The sequence below is a fragment of the Lonchura striata genome, chromosome 22, assembly GCF_046129695.1.
Source record: "Lonchura striata isolate bLonStr1 chromosome 22, bLonStr1.mat, whole genome shotgun sequence".
Taxonomy (NCBI): domain Eukaryota; kingdom Metazoa; phylum Chordata; class Aves; order Passeriformes; family Estrildidae; genus Lonchura; species Lonchura striata.
Window position 1 is genome coordinate 9,988,306 of NC_134624.1, and position 16,837 is coordinate 10,005,142.

At 42.5% G+C, this 16,837-nt stretch overlaps 1 protein-coding gene across 2 annotated transcripts in view; it reads right to left on the reverse strand.

The window, feature by feature from the left end:
* Window positions 1-16,837, reverse strand: part of STRBP (spermatid perinuclear RNA binding protein) — a 72,844-nt gene that overhangs the window by 6,869 nt on the left and 49,138 nt on the right. Inside the window, exon 18 of one of the 2 annotated variants that reach the window (XM_021543686.2) lies at window positions 6,943-16,272. The exons of the other annotated variant lie outside the window; for it this stretch is intronic. Within the exon in view, the coding sequence (XP_021399361.1) occupies window positions 16,250-16,272 (23 nt within the window). The 3' untranslated portion in view covers window positions 6,943-16,249. Of the gene's footprint in view, window positions 1-6,942; window positions 16,273-16,837 lie in introns of those variants that run through there. 2 annotated transcript variants of the gene reach the window in all.

Consider the following 16,837-nt stretch of genomic DNA (forward strand, 5'->3'; position numbering starts at 1 on the left):
GGCACTGGGAAATTGTGTAATTTTCCTCCAAAAATGATGTACTTAAAGGAAGAGAAAAAGCTGCTTTATTGTTCAGATGTCTTTCACTCTCTAAATAAACATTACCTTCAAATTGCATGCAGCATATACTCCTCTTTTAATATGGATGTAGAGCATGCATAATTGTTTCACAGCATTTCATCCAAACCACTTTATAGTCAGTTTCCAGTCATGGATTACTTAAGATGCCTACCTGAAGATTTTTGGTGCTTGGAAATAAATATTACCAATGTCTTTCACATCCAACTCCATCTAAAATATCCACAGCTAACTAAAAAAAATGGACCTTGTGCTGAGGTGTGCATCTTTGGAAGCATAATTACTTGTGAAAGACAAGGAAGCAGGTCAGTTTTAAGATTAGGAAATTTAATTTGCAGATGTTCAAAACTATGAATAAGGAAGGTAGAAAACTACATAGAGTCAGAGCTGCTGTAAGCACAAATATTTTACAGCCCTGTAAGAGAAAAGGAATGAGTATGTTTGGTAGCATTTGGGGCATTAATGAGATGGTTATTTTCTTGTAGTCAATCACCTTTCTGTTCACATGTGCCTCAGCTGGGTTTGAGTACTGAACTCCAGCTCAGTGCCAGTCTGCTGAGGCTGGGATTAATCTCGGGTGCCCCAGGCTCCAGCTTCCAAATGCTTTGCGTGTTTGTGCTGTATCATTAAGTTCCAATGGTCTCAGTGTGGGGGCTCGAGTGTCACAATCTCATTTGTGTTGCAGAACTTCTTGGCAGCTCAGGGTCTGCATCTGGAAGTGGATACTCAGAATCTATCGTAAAGTTTTACCTTTAAGCATTGCTGGTAAGCCCTCTTGAAATTTATATAACTACCTCCCTGACTTTTTTTAGCTGCCCTTCTTATCTGTGGCTGTGATATAAAGTTCCTGTTATCTAGAGGAGGATTTCACTCCATCTGTTCAACAGCTTGGCTCACATTCATCCAGCCTAACTTTAGACACTTTGGAGGTGCCTAACATAAGAGTTTAATCCAGGGAGGTTTTCCAGCCCTTGGCGGGTGTGGGGGCAGCACTGCAGGCGGGCGGCTCACCCAGCCTCATGCCCAGAGCCCTGAGGGATCAGGGGAGCTCCTCTGAGCCCACAAACTGAACTGAGGATCCTTCCTAATTAAAAAAAAAAAAAAAAAAAAAAAAAAACAAACAAACAAAAAAAAAAAAAAACTGGAAATGAGCCATCAGTGGACACTCAGGAGGTTGCTTTCTGTTTTAATTTTTCCTCCTTTTCTCATCATTTTATTGTGCAGTAATTTTCCTACTGTATTGCCAAAGACCATCAAGGTCTCTTCTCCCAGAGATTTTGCTAGAATTTATTGCTGCACATCCTTATGTGTTTGAGCAACACAGGCTTGGTTTTGCTGCCTTTTCTGCATCCTAACAAGCACGACAGTGTAATCTGGGCCTCAGGGCTTTTTCTCAGGATAATCTGGCCACAGACACAGTAGGAAACTCGGGCTGTGATGTGAGAAGGAGGGCTCTGCACAGGACCAATGTTTATTGAGTTTAACATTGAAGTGTTTCCTCATGGTGGTGTAAGTTCCTGCTGAGTGGGGGATGAGTGGAACCGAGCTAACTGAAGCACACCCGGGCTGTTTGAGGCGGATTTAGCCGAGGAGGGGCTCGAAGGCCGCCCCGCACCCTCGGGCTCCTGCAGCCCCGCCGGGCGCCTCCTCAGAGCCCTCACGGTTTCCCGCGCTTTTCACGGGGGCGGTGCCCTCGGGGCCCGCGCGGAGCTCTGATAGGCTGGCGGTTGATTGGCAGCAGTCACTGGGCGTGAGGGCGCCCGCGGCGCCATTTTGTTGGTCGTGAGGGCCGGGGAAGCCGAGGCGCCGTGGTGGGGAAGGAGCCGTGGAGCGGGGCTCGGGCCGGGCTGTCCGGCGGGAAGAAGGTGCGGAGTGCGGCCACACCGCCGAGCTGCTGGGCTGGAGGGGAGCAGCGGCCTTCGGGCGGGGCGGTGCTTCCTGAGGGAACCGTGCAGATCCTCCCAGAGCTCTTTCAGTGTCTGTGGGTGTTAGAAGAGCGCCAGGGCAGCGGAGGACAGCTGATCTTTAGATCCAAACAACCGCTGGACATGAGTGATACTTTGGGGGAAACCTGTACAGAACTTGCAGTGCATTAATAGCCCTTCTGGACAAGGTGTAAAATGTTCGCCTTAATTTGCAGGGGGTTTAAATGGCCTCATGCGTTGTTTCCCCCTTGCAGACAGCCCGCAGCCCCTCAGGCTGCGCAGGCACTGAGCTCCCCACAGGCAGCAGCAGCAGCCGTTCAGCGGGAGGTGGGTGATGTTCACGACAGCCTGTCACAGGCAGGTCTGAGCTGAGGCCTCCTGAGGTGGAAACCTTTGAAATAGGCTGTGAGAACTAATAAAGTGGAGCTGTTTGATCTCTAATGCGATGAGTGGCTGCCGTGGGCTGTTCTCCCCGTGGAGAAATCTGCATGAGAAGCCAGTCACACCACTGACTGTTGGTTAAGTAATTCATGGGTTCCTCCTACAAACCTGATCAGAAAGTTGTATTATGTCCTTGTACAAAAATGATCTGCTAGGAGGAAGTGCAGTAAAATTGAAGTGTCTTGGAAGTAAATCTATGGGATGTGTTTCTAATTCACCTTGAACTTACACGTAAATCATTCTGATCCTCTGTTTATTAAGTTGAAATAGATGTAGCAAACTATATAGCAAAAGTTTATAACAAGTTTTTCAGAATACAAAAAACATTAAATGTTTCTGGTTAAAATGTTAGGGCAGAAGTATCTTTAAATCAGCTTTAGTGGCTTGAGTTACAGCTGAATGTGACATGAGTTGGTCTCTTGAGATCTCACCTTATGTTGTGCGGTTTAACATGGAGGGGAGCAGGAGTCCAAGTGCAGGTTGTTTTATGGCAGTGAGCGGGCTGGTTCAGTTACGGAGTTGCAAAGGTCCATCTTAATCAACAGCTTGTGTGACAAAAGTGACGATTTTTAGGAAAGTGCTGCAGTGCTTAAGATGGAATTGCAGCCACACTGGGCTCTGAGGCTCCAGAAGGTGCAGAAGAGATGAGACTTGCAGGCTGCCAGCTCTGAGCAGAAGCCCTCCTCGTGCTGAGCACAGTTAGCGTGTGCCATGAAAACATCCAAGCTCTGTGTTTAAACTCCCTGCTGTGAGCGTCTGTTCATGCACGGAGCTGGCAGTGTGATGGGGAAAGGGGGCCTTGGAGCCACATTCGTAAATGTCATTTGGGAGGGGGCACTGGAATGACTCCTGATGCAGTTTTCTGTTGTGGCTGGTCAGTTTATGCTACACAGGGAAGAGAAAACTTCTGTGCAGATTTTATTCAATTGCTGTGCCTGAGAAAGGCTAGTAAAGGACTCGCTGAGATGGCAGTGCTGTGTCACTGTCAGCTGTCATGGTGTAAGCAAAAGGGGTTTATCAGTTTCTTTAAAGAACACCACAGCAAACCACTGTGGTTTTGGCACAAGTCTTGGCTGCCTGGAAAACAGGGGAGTGATCTAATGTCTTCTGTGTCCTGGAGGCTTGGCTAGCTTAGAGAAGTGGTTTGATGGTAATTAATACTGGTGCACCAGAGAGAATGGGTGGGAAAGAGGAGGAGGATGAAGGCTGGCTGCTTGCAGAGCAATGTATATCTGAGCTTGCCACCTACTCAGGGCGTGGCAGAACTGCTGCGTATTACCACAGGGAATCACTTGAGGAACAAGATGAAGGGAAGGGAAGGGAAGGGAAGGGAAGGGAAGGGAAGGGAAGGGGCGTTTTGTATGAGGATGGTTGTTCATCTCCCTGAGGTGGTTTATATGTGGAACCAGGCAAACCCACAGCCAGAGGGGCTGTGGGAGCCTCTTCCAGATTGCTGTGAATTGTAGATGACATGGCTGCTGCTTGTAGATGTGAACAGCAAACTAGAGCTCCTGGGTTCCCCCAGGTTCAGCATTACAGAAGTAGCCTGAACTCTGAATGTCTTTAAAGTTACAGGTGCTGCACATTCCCATGGTTAGCACAGAGTGAGGAGACGAGTAATTACTGTAACTGGAAAGTTCTAAATTCCATTCAAGTTTTTATTGATTTGATCTCAGAGAATAGTTGAATGTACAGACAGAAGTTACATGTCTTCTACATGTAACTGCATCTTTCTCAAAGCTGCATAGTTCTTTAAACCCAGGAAAACTGGCCTGAGCAGCTCAAACCCCTGTCCAGATTGCTTGCTTTGTGCTGGATGCACAAGTCCTGTGGCTACCTCAAGACTTGCAGTATTGGCAATATAGGAGTTTATGTGGAACTGCTTTGCAGGGCAACATAATTGGATTTAATAAGCTGTATTTTGTCATCTTGCCCTGGTTTAGTCTTCCCTTTTCTACTGTAATCCAAAGTTACCCAGATTTAAAAAAAAAATAAAAAAATAGTCCCTTTGAATGAATCAGAACCAGCAGAGCACCAAGCCTGCCTTTATTGCAGGCAGGAAATCCCACCTTTGGTGTGTGCCAGCACCTAAGCAAAGGGAAAGATGGAAGTGCTATTTATGCAGGGTATGTGACCATTTTTTGGGATCTAAAGGCCTTTTTAGGATTTTGCCTCATGTTCATGCCTGGAGCAAGAAAGAGCCTTTTGTTGTAACTTTAACGAGAGTACACACAGGCTTTTTACAGCATTGCAAATAAAAGTGCGGGAATGCATAGCCCAATGTGAAGATGAATTCAGGGCCCTGAAAGCAGTGGCAGCTCCAGTTTCTTTCAGTTGATTCTACCAAGGATTGGTAACAAAAGAGAAGGATAATTTACAGTTTAGCAAATGGTTTCTAGCTGACTTGCTGGAACTCAACCCTGCAGCAAACCACCAAAGTCAGCATTATGTCGTGAGCAATTAAGTGAAGTGACACTTCTTGCAGAAAGAGGGGTGCTCTTTTGGGCAGGTTTATAGATGCAGCAGTTCTTTGCACATGGAAGTTACAGGCTGGCTTGTTAGTTGCTTAACATCACACTTGGGCATCAGTCAATCAGTATTTTTTTCCTGTTTCCTCTGTAATCAAATATGCTTTTCCAAGGTCATGCTGATTGCAGCAAGGTAAATGGGATATCTCGCTTGTTAAGCAGATGGTTCCTTCTGCCTGGATCCCTTTGGTGCTGTGCCAGCAGGGATAGGGGCAGTCAAGCAGTGTTGGGGAGGGCCTGAGATGAAGGAGCTTTCTGCTGCAGATGTCACTGTGTGCATTCAGCTGCAGATTAATAGTGAGAGGCACTGCAGGTTGGAGGAAAAGTAGATGGACTTGGTTTGCAGGGGGTGTGGGGAGGGCAGGGGCCACAAATCACAGCTTGCTTCCCTGTTCTTACAAGCAAGATAATCTGTAACTGCCTGGGCAAAGTTAGTTTAGCTAAGGCAGGACAGGAGTAAAACTGAGTAGGAGATGCCAGGCATTTTCTCAATGAGGAAAGAAGGATGTGCCAACCTTCTTTGCCAGTCTAGGCCCACTGCTGTGAGCTTCTCCCGTGTCCCACTCCCATGTGCCCCTCTCCCATTCCTGCGAGGCCACAGAATGCCTGCCAGCTCCTGGAGTTGGCCCAGCTCGCTTTGAACTGTCGCTGACCAGCAGTTGCCAGGCTGCTGCTGAGCTGACAGCCTTCTCAGCACCTCAGAGATGATAATCCCAAGGCAGCTTTTGGAATGACCTCTTAGTGAGCCAGCTAACATCAGGCATGAGCACACACAGGCGTTCTGCTAATACAGTAGGTAAGACTGACTTCAGTTTCAGTTAAGTGTTAATGATGTTTTCTTAAGCAACTCTCTTCAGTTCTTTGTGGATCTTACTTGCTAAATATTTGATACAGCTCTAAATTTTAAGTGATGCATAGTTCATTGTGTTTGGTACAGATGTCCCTGAGTAGCTCTTTGTGCATTACTGACTTGTTTGCAGTACGCCAGCAGACTGGGCTGGCTGCACATTGGCCTGTCGAGGGCAAAAGTCTCACACCAAGTCCTGGTCCAGTTATCATACATTCTAAGCTGTGGGATTTCATATATCTCATTTCATTAAGAGCAGTCTCAGTTATAGTCAGCTCATAACAGTTTCTAATCCCTTCTCAAGTCTGATCTCCTCTGAATTTGATTAATGACCTTTGCACTCAGACTTCAGTTTAGCATTTCAAGACCAGAAAAACACTTCTAAGAAAAGTACAGACTATATGTTCACTGACTTCTCTTCTAGAGTACAGATTCTGGGTTCCAGGCTGGACATATGTTTATATTCCAGTAAATCTTACCATGAGTTGCAACCTCAAGCAAACAACACCAGCCACACAATTGTCATGCCACAGTGGCTCCGGACAAGGAAATTGCTTGGATTTGCTTTGGACCTCAGAGGACAAACTGAGACCACAGGAATTTAAGAAACACAGTGAAATCAGAGGGGTGGAGAGAACTTTGAAAGAACCTCACTTGTTCTTTATGTGTATAATTTGTCTTTTAAGAAAATAAACATCCAGTTTTTCTAATTGGCTAAATACTAGGAATTGTCCAAATTTCTTTTTGGAGTGAAACTTGCCTTCCTGGCTGATCATGGCTATTGCAGCCTTCTCTGGGCTTTTCTGGTACTGCTTCCAAGGCAAACTCCCAGAGGTACTTGCAGCAGCCCTCATAAGTTGAAATCCAGTAATGCTGTATTCACTTTCACCTCTGTGAAGGAATGCATTCTGCTTGTTCCAGCATAAATGTGCTTTATGCTTGCACCTCCAGGTCATCTCTGCTAACACTGCAGCCTTCAGGAGCCTGTCTTTCCTTTCTGCTAAGCCTGTTACCTGACTCAGGCACATTGGACCTCTGTGGTTTGGCATCCCAGGCTTCAGGAACCTCTTGGAGGCAGTTTGCTCACTGTAACCAACCCCCCCAACCAATCATTAGGCCATAATTCGTGTTTACAGAGATAAGTCTTTATTGGAGCTATTGGAAGCAATGGGACATAGTTCCAGTTTTATATACAGAGAAGTCTGTAGCGTTGGGTTACAACCAGTGGAAATGACCCGAGATTACAGTGCAGATCGTGTTGTGTACAGTCAGTAACAGTGGCTGGCATACAAACCACAGCACAGAAGCCAAATGAAGCCAAGTGTACGGGGTACAGCAGCACAGGAGGAAGCAACTGAAGCTACAAAGAGCGTTCCCTTTACATCTGTACGCTTTTTTTGGCTAGTGAGTAGATACAGCTCAATTTAAAACTCACTGTGCAGTTATTTTCCTTCCTACTCAACTGCTACCAAATTAAGAAAATTTGAATGTTCAAATTACATTTTTAGTGCTATAGATAGCCATGGTTGTTGCCAAATTACTTTATTTGAAATTGCTTTATTTATAGTTGGGAATAGTTCAGTCATCATTGTTCTCTAGTGATTACAAATTGGGAGAAAACGGAAGTATTTTGAAAGTAGTCTGTAATTAGACCACAAGGATCTCTTGTACTTCATTTGGAAGTTTAATTCTGGGTAACTTCTTTGAGAGAGATTTATTAGGAGGAAAGATGGAATCGCCCACCATATTACTCATTTGTGGAATTCGTTCATAGTGTTTAAGGTTTAGATAGTTTATCGGTCATACTTCTTTTTATTCAATTCCATATCCAGTCTTAGTTCATAAATAAACACTCCATCCTCTGTGGATAAATAAATCCATGTCTTGGCTGCAGGTCAGACCTCTATTGGTGAAAGAGATTTAGAAAAATAGACCTTTTCTTTAACGTTTAATATGCTGACTCACAAAGGAAAAGTGAAATTCATTCAAGTCTAGAAACAAATACAGTACAAGTGATTTATAGAATAGCATTCCTTCCTTCTACAAACTTGCTGAGCATGAAACACTGCCCCAAAGCACTGCCTCTGTCTTTGCCTTGTCTTGGAGAAGTAATTATTACCAGAAAATCACATCAGACTGCACTGCCAGTTTTCCTGTCAGAAGGGTTCTGCCTCCTGAGGAGTCTTTGCTTAGGAATTCTTTGGATGCATGGATGGTGGTGGTTAGGGTTACACAAAGGTAGTATTTTAGCCCAAATTAGCAGCAATTTTAATTGATTTGGTTGATGATGATTTTTGGTGGGTGGAAATTCAGCCATTAAAAAAAAGCCTGTCAGTTGGCCTTGGAAAGCACCAGCCTTTCCTCAAAATCTCCACTTCTGAGACTGCTTCCCACTGATGCCCTTCAGCAAGGGACTGATACATTTGGCAGTACAGGTTTCATGCTCAACTTTGTCACTAAGAACTGGACAGGACTTTAAAAAGCATACAGCCCACTGGGACTTGCTCTGCTGTAGTACTTCAGTGCTTTGGAGAGCCCCCACCCCCAGCAGTGTTGCTCTCAGAAGTGCAAGTGTCCCAGCCTGGCTCTGGGGCAGCTGGAGGACGGTGACATTCCGGAGTGGAAGCAGTAGTTAAGCACCAGTTACTGGCCCCTGCAGAGGCTCAAGAGAACAGAATTGCTTCGTAGAGAGCTGGTCGGCCTAAAAAGCTTAGTCAGTTTGATCAATAAATATTGACTTAGGGTTAGGATGAGAAATAAGACACTGCACCTTGGAACTGGAAGACAGAGTCAACTTCCTCCTTCTTCTGTCCAAAAGGAGACTAGTTCCAAAACATTTGTCCTTAAGGACGTCTGTGATGCCTGACAGATAACTCATTATGTGTGCATGAATATACCTGTCCCCTTTTGCAGGGAGGGGTAAATGTGTGACTGGACAAAGCTTGGAGGCTTTTTTCTGTGATATTTTTTTATCAACCATCTGCTCTGTGTCATGTTGTCCCTGAAGGCATGGTTACCCACTCCTAAATTATGCAGCATTGCCCAGAGAATGGCTCTGTAGTTGAATATGCTCTCTGCAGTGCAGCTTCCCTTTTCTTCCAGTGTGTGTGGATTTCCACACCATAGATGTTATTAGAAAACTACGTTATTTTGAGCAGGGAAACAGTGATATGAGTTTAAAAACACAGGAAAGAATCTGTACTGCAAATCAGAATTTTTATAATTAAATTCATAGGATCACTAACTTTTCAAAAGCTGTACTGCTCTGAATGCTGTTCTCTAGCCCACCGTTATTCTCCTTTGAGCAGAATGACTTTCCAGTTCTTTGTGAAAATAATGACAGAAGAATAAATACTGTCTCTCTTACTCTGACTTTGTTACTTTACAGGACACCCTTACAAGACTCACATTCTGTTGGGAGTGCAGCAATACACACATTTCAGTATGCATAGATCATTAAATTGCAGCAGTGCCAGTAATAAAGCAAAACTTGCCAAGATGTCCTGTTCCTCTTAATTAAGCTTGATTGATGTGTGCCTGTTGACTTAAGATGCAGTTAGTGTCCACTGCTGAGATGATGCAGTACCCTGAGTAACTTTGTATTGATTACATTTATGCAAGCTTGTGCTTTTGCAAGAACACAGAAATGAAACTCCAAGAAAATAAAGAAGTACCTCAGGTTGTTTCCATGGAACACTGTTAATCTATTCATAGCAGCTTCACAGTATGAAGTTAAAACTTACCTTCTGCTCTACTCCCATTGAAACAGATGAATGCTATGATTAACTCCCCTTTAGCTTAAAAAATAGAAGTGGATAGAATGTCAAAACACACTTTGCTGGTAAGATGAACCTACTTTGTCATAAGGAGTTACACCGATACTGGTCACCTAAAATGTGTACATTACACAGGTCACTGTGGGAGCAGTATCTGCTTTCCCTTGTTTCCATACTCCTTTGTGTAAAGGCAGCTTGTCTAAAATACTGTGGGTATTGCAGAAATAACTAACTACTATTCCTTCTGAGGAAATTATTATTATTCCTTTTCCTCTCAAAATTCAACTACATGCTCTGTACGCTGCCTGGAACTATCTCCCTGTTTTGGGTAGGACCGCATTAGGAAACAAAATTTGTCCATTGGATTTCTCACATTCCTCCTCTGGAAAACCAGCAATCCTGGACTTGTTTACTGAACAGAAAAAATAAATTCATCTCCTTTAGCAACATCATTAGCAGCTTTTAGCCTGCTTAAACCTCTTATGTGATTTCTCACAAAGTATTGACAAAGCAATCCCAGCTCCCCCTTCTCACAGCACACAAGGCTTTCCCCAGCACACATAAACTTCCTGGTTTTACCACAGACTGTCTTAATGGACTTGGAAAAGGCAGTGCAACTTTCCCTTTAACTTCTATGATGCTCTAACCTCTAAAACTGGAGAAGGACATTTTCTTTATTGTTCTCTTTTGTCTCTCTTGCCAGAACCAGATGCACTCAGAAATCCTTTGTTCAAGCTGATGCTGCAAAAGCCTCATGAACTGCAAAGCAGCATAAGGCAGCTGGAGCTTCTGGATCCTGGTTATAGGTATGAATGAGGCTTAAGCTTAATCAATTAAAAATTAACTGCAGCTTTTACTCATTCCAACTCTCTTGTGTTAACCAATGACGAATAGCCAGTTACATTCAATTAATGCCTTTTGAAATTAAGTGTTATTTATTCTGCTAGAGATAACAGTCCAGAGGTTTTCGCAAACATGCAGTTATGGCTGGTGAGAAAACGTTGTTTACTTATAAAGCATAGAAGAGACTGCAGCTTTAATTATCTTACTGCCCCAAACCTTTGAAGTTAGAAATCAGATAAATTCAGTCTCAGATAAATTCAGTCTCTACAGTTAAAAATTTTAAATGCTCTTTACATTCTTGTAACTCTCACTTCTTGGTGGATTATTAATTAAACATAGAAGAGTACTGCCCCTGAGAAGGCTTCAGTCTGTACAGACTAGGCTAGATGGGTTCTTTTCAAGTACACAACTACTAAACTACCTGTGGTACAGTATATATGACCTTAAATTGTACAGAGTTAAGGCACCAAATACAAGATAAAACAACATCCAAAATAAGAGATATGCTTTAGAACTGCACATCTCCACACACCACTTTTGGACATTCAGCTCCTCAAAAACATCAAAGTAAACAATGTGGTCTGAATGTTTCATGCAATCTCAGGAACTGGAGAAAAAAAACCCACTTTCCTGAATTTAAACCTTACTGTCTGCTGAACTTTTCTCTTACCTAACTCACAACACTCACAGAAAAGCACTGCTTTGCCTACACAGCATCAGACCGGTGTGGGAGGAAGAGCCCCCTTTCTCCTAGGAAACCCCAGAGGGAGGAGCAGACAGAGGAATAGGCAGATGTGTCCTACTTGTGCTTTTGTATTATGTCACATATCAGTTACAAACCAACAAGTGAATCCCATATCTATGAGCAGAAAAGATGAGCACGCCAATACCTGGACACGAATAGGTGTGAATTCAGATGACACAAATAAAGCTAAGAAGGCATTGCTCTGAGTTAAGCAATAAAACAGTTCAGTGGTGACAATTCTCTTAATGCCAAATACTGAACCACTAGATTAAATGGTTTACGTTCAAAAGAAAGTGCATGTGAAACTGCTGCTGTGGTCCATAGGCACAGGACTTCAATGCTAGGTTTCTCTGGTGAAGTGCTCTAAAATGACTTTAGCAGAATCTCCACTTCCAGTGGAATGAAACTAACAAGTTGTTAGACAAGCTGTCTCCTGTACTAAGACAGCAGATTCAGCTACCCTGTGTCTTTGCTCTGCTTTAAACAAGTCAATAAAGTATCTCATTTTTCACTGGATTATTCAGCAGGAAGCCCAAGAGGGTCTGTGTGCTGAACATTCGAGCTGAGTTACTGTTTTTTGAGACAGAACAGCCATTCCTAACAGAGCTCCTCAGTGTGCCCAGCACAGAGCTCATTTTCATTCTTTTGATGCCAGAGAGGCAAGGTCTTAGCTTCATGACTGAGAACAACAATCTGAATTTCATGTTTACACATCTCATCATGTATCCAAAGGAATCCACGGCAGCAGAGCTCCTGTGCTGTTTCCCAGAGCCACCGGAAATAGGAGCTGTTTTTGTAAGCTGCTTTGTGACTTGGAACTCAGGCTGGGACATACTTTTGCCTTCACGAAGTAAGAGGCAACTGTCTTAGAATTTAGCTAAAGGCAAGAAGTTCTAATACTGAGTGAGTATATCTTGGTATACCAAGCACAAGAGGCAGAAGGAAACTTGTAATTTTGTCTGAGTAAAGACTGAAATACTGTCTTGCCATTTACACAGATTTGGAGAGATGTTCAGCTATCCCACTTCTAGAGTGGCTCAGAAGTACAGATGCAGAATTACAAATGAAGCAAGGGACTTTATTTCAGGGAGTTGGTGGCAGAAAAACAGGGAGTGCCACTCTCACTCTCCAAGGGACATTGTCAGGACTGGATAAGAGATGGTACGTTAAAGCTGCTCACATTTATTGCTGTCTTGGAGATAAAGAAGTGACAAGAGAATGATGTAGCATAGCTAAACAGCCAACAAACAGAAGATTCTTTTTCCTAGATTATTTGAAAAATCTTCATGCCCCTCCTCTTGCATTTTCTACATCCTAATAATCTAAGGAACTTCTTGTCAGGGAAGTTGTTCTCAATAGCTCAATGAAAGCAAAAAGCTTCAAATAATTTATTTTGTGCACTTTTCCCCAGTTAAGTTCTTTCAGGGGCTCGAAGGCACAGTTTTTTGTTAAGACACACTTTAAATCTTTTTTTCCTACCAGAAGGCAAGTGTTCTCAAAGAAAGAATCCTTGTCTCCAGAGAGGAGAAATACTGGGGCAGTTTTCAGATCTTTGTTAATGAGCAGAAATAGTCCTCTGGCACATGAATAAGTTGAAATATTTGTAGGAAATCTGGTTTCTCTGAAGTGCTTCACAGTCTGATTAAAAGTTTTTAAGAATCTAGATGTAATAATTTCATAATTTGAGAGAATCAGTTATTTCCTAGGATTCTAGAAGATGATCGGAAAAGGCAGGGCAGGAGGACAGACTTCACAGAAGCAAAGGTATTTAACAGCAGTGAAAGTCGTGGCAGCAGCATTTACAGCACATTAAGTGGGGAGCCATGACAATTGCTGAATCATCTAATTAGCTCACACTGGCTACACAACAGCAAATTAGACAGATTAGGAACCACCTACCCAGGCACTAAATTGCCTTTGTGAGGGTTGGATTGTGCACTGTGTCCAACAGAAATTGCTTGGGCAACCGAGGCCTCGTGTTACACATTCCCTTCAGGAGCATAGGCTGGCCTCTCTCCATCCAACTGGCGAAACGCCCAGGAATAAGGTCACTGTGTTCCAGCTCCTGAATGTGTGCTTAAGGAAGACAGCAAGCACTGGCAGAGAGAGAACACGATGGCAGGAAGCACCACATATCACGCTTTGGAGCTAGCCAAGCCCTCCAAGCCACTCTGATTACTCTAGACCCTTCTCTAGGTAGAGCCTTCTGGGAGGAATCTCTTGTGGCTGACAAAGTAGGACTGAAGCAGACCCATAAGCTCACTGGTGTTACTGTGAAGTCAGTGGTGATGCCATTCATTTACAGTATAGAGAACCCACTGAACAGTTTGGTTCTTCATTGTACATCTCCGGTTTTTAATCCTTTAAGTGCCAGACACCATCTCCCAAAATACACATGATCATCTGGTTAGCTAAAACTAGCATTAAGGTGGGTAGTGTATAGGCAGAGACTTTCCCTGGTCTCCTATTTATAGCTGTACTAATTGAAAGGAACTTTTCAGATTTCTTTTCCATGAACCAGGAATTCGAACTGTAAAATACCATTTCTGCTCCACTGAAAAGGTACTCCAGAATTGGTAACGCTACTGGCAGCTGCACAGAGCATACAAAACCAGATTTATGTGTTTGGCTCTTGGGTACATACAGAAATGTAGCTGTAACACAGACCTCCAACCTCACAGAAAAGGCAGTTCAGACCAAGCTCCCGTGAGGAGGCTTTTAAAAGGAAACCTAAAAGTATTATGCAGAAGAAATGAGTTTCTACTTCTGCTTTAGCAAAACTATGCTTGTTGCAACACTGATGAAGCAGATGTTACCCAGATTGCTCATCAGATAATAGCCTGATATTAGGCTAAAACCTACTGATGGAATTGGCTGCTCTCTCAAACATTAATCCATCAGGCACTTTAGAGCCTACTCTGTGACCCTTCAATACATGGGGCTATTTTGCTCAAGTTCCACATGAATGAGAGGGGTTCCCAGGCAGTCATGCACCTTATGATCCTATCTCTGATTCCAGGTGGCTGCAGAACCCAGATTTAGGAGTCTTAGTGTGTTTCATACATCAGAAAACGTTCTCTCCTACTGAAAAGGGAGACAGCAAAGGCAAGGGGCTATCTCAGACATAAATACTGCAATGCTTTACTGCATTACAAACAGCAGGGTATTAGAGAAATCTAGAGAAAAAAGATGCAAGAAACTTGGGATAATTAAAAAAAAACAGGAAAGCTTAGTATTTTAAGAGTTAAAAAGGTGATAACAGAAAAATACAGAAATTCACAGTTAAAGCAATTCTGCTGGAAAGAAATACACATGGATTAAGCTGCCAAATACAGTTCACAAAGATGCAGATCAAATGAGAGTCAGCAAGATGTTTATTATCAGTCCTTGAAGTAGACAGTGCTTGTCAGGCTGACAGCAGTTAAGCTTAGGAAAGGAATATTCAGGAGAAGTTCATAATAATGCACCTTGATGCATATAATATCCTATCTGAAGGAGCAGAGCAGCCTGCTGCTCCAGGATCAGCACTGCTGGGCCTGCCAGGCTTAAAAAGGGACTGAACTGTAGATGAGCTGCAGATCCAGCCCTGAGTTTGCACCTTGAAGATAAGCAGATGGAAACCTGCCCCCTGAACAGGAAGGATGTTCTGATGCTCATCAGCTGTCCTGCAGATGTCATGGAAGGATTATGTGTTCCAGGGCCAGCCCCTGGAACAGTTCCTCTGTTCAAGTCCTGGTGCAAGTTCAGGAGCAAAGCTGACACTATTTAACAGCTCTTTTTCTCTTACCAGCCTATGCATTATATCCAGAAATATCCTGAGGAACGGATAACCTGTACATGCAGTTACTTAAGTGAATTTGATGATTCAATATTAAAATCAAATATAGTTTATATTTGCTGTTAGTGTTTTGATGCAGACCTTTGGGCTTGATACAGCTCTACATATTCTGTACCTAGTGGTTTTCTGATTGACACCAGTGTCAACTGTTACCAGTTAGGGGTTGTTCATGTTTTCACCTCTGAATTGAGACCTTAAAATGCTAATATATCAGCATCAGCTTGCTCCCTTTTGCTTTTTTATTTTTTAACCATTTTTATATAAAAAGAGTTGTGTCCAGCAACTTCAAGTACTGCAAGTACTGTACTTCTGGAGTACTGTACTATGCAATTTTGCATAACGCAAGGTTTAAAAGACAAATAAAAAATTAGTATTTTAAAACTACACATATCATGTGCATCAAGAGGTCATAATTCAAACCCATTTTAATCTAAGTAAAATATTGTTAAAACATTTACTACAGAACTGAAAACAATTATTTATGGATGGCTGTATCCTAATTTCTAGCTGTAGAAAACCACAGCTGAGCAAAGGATTCACGCAGAGATAAATCCCTGCCTGCCTGCCCTCCTGCACTGCACTGCACCCACAGGAGGGAAGCAAACCTGGCTGCTTCCTGAATTAATTTGGCCTAATGTAATTTGATCTCTGCAGATTTTAACTGCAGTATCATCGAAGTTGTTAATTCTTCATTTGGAGTTTAGCTTTAATAGTTTAGGGAAATAGTTTCTCTCATTCTTAGTGTCACCCATTGCACTTAGCCAGAACCAGTGTCACCCATTGCACTTAGCCAGAACCAAAGTGTGCATTCAGAGTAGGCCATGGCCTGGCTTTGGTACCTACCCAAACGTGTCCACAGGGGTGCAAGGAATGCAGTGCCTGACACAGCAGTATCAACACAGCTTTTTATGCTACACAGGAGAAAAAATATTTGAAAGAGAACAGTCTGTTGATAAAACCAAACAATTTCTTAAGTGTTAGGTAATATTTTTTAACTGAAACTGGAGTATTTCAATTGGCCTTGAGAAATACAAAGTTGGGATTCAGACCTATGTATTACCTCTTTAAACACTGAGTTAACAAGACATAATAAAAACGTGCCATATACAAGATTGTCACAGGTATATGAGATTTTTAGAAAAAAAGCAATAAAAATATTCTATAAGCTCAAAATAAAATTTCTTACCTTTTATATCACGATCTCAGCTTACAGTCACTACATTTCTGCTTATTTTATACAAGTGCATATGGCTATGAAGGTCCGGAGAGAATGAGAATAAAGTGGAATTAACCTGCTGAAAACTGCTTAGAAGTCTTAAGCTGCAACATATAGATGTTCCAATACCATTTAAAAAAACATTCACCTTTCAGTTATTGCTGATTGACAATTTCAAAATAGCAACATACAAATATTCAAGAGGAAAAATACTCAGTAAATTTAGAGCAGCAAAGGTTTTTGAACTGGATGTTTCCCAAATAGTGTTTTCCTATCATTTGGTGATGATTTTAAGAGACACAAAAGTAATCCACTTGATTTTCAAGTTCAGGCCTACCATTCTTGTGCCTCATATCAATGATGTGGGGGGGAGAGAGAGAGAATATATCATTTAGTTACATTTTGGGAAAAAATATTCTGTTCTATTTTTTTTCTTCTGCCATTTTGCTACATTTCATGTCTGCTGACATGCACAATGGTACAAAGCACTGCTGCTTCAGGAGTGACCATTGCACAGCTCTGTAGCAACTTTTATAGGAAACATGCAAATACAGTATAGTATCAAAATTCTGAAGGACTTCAATAGTGAAAGTAAAGGCA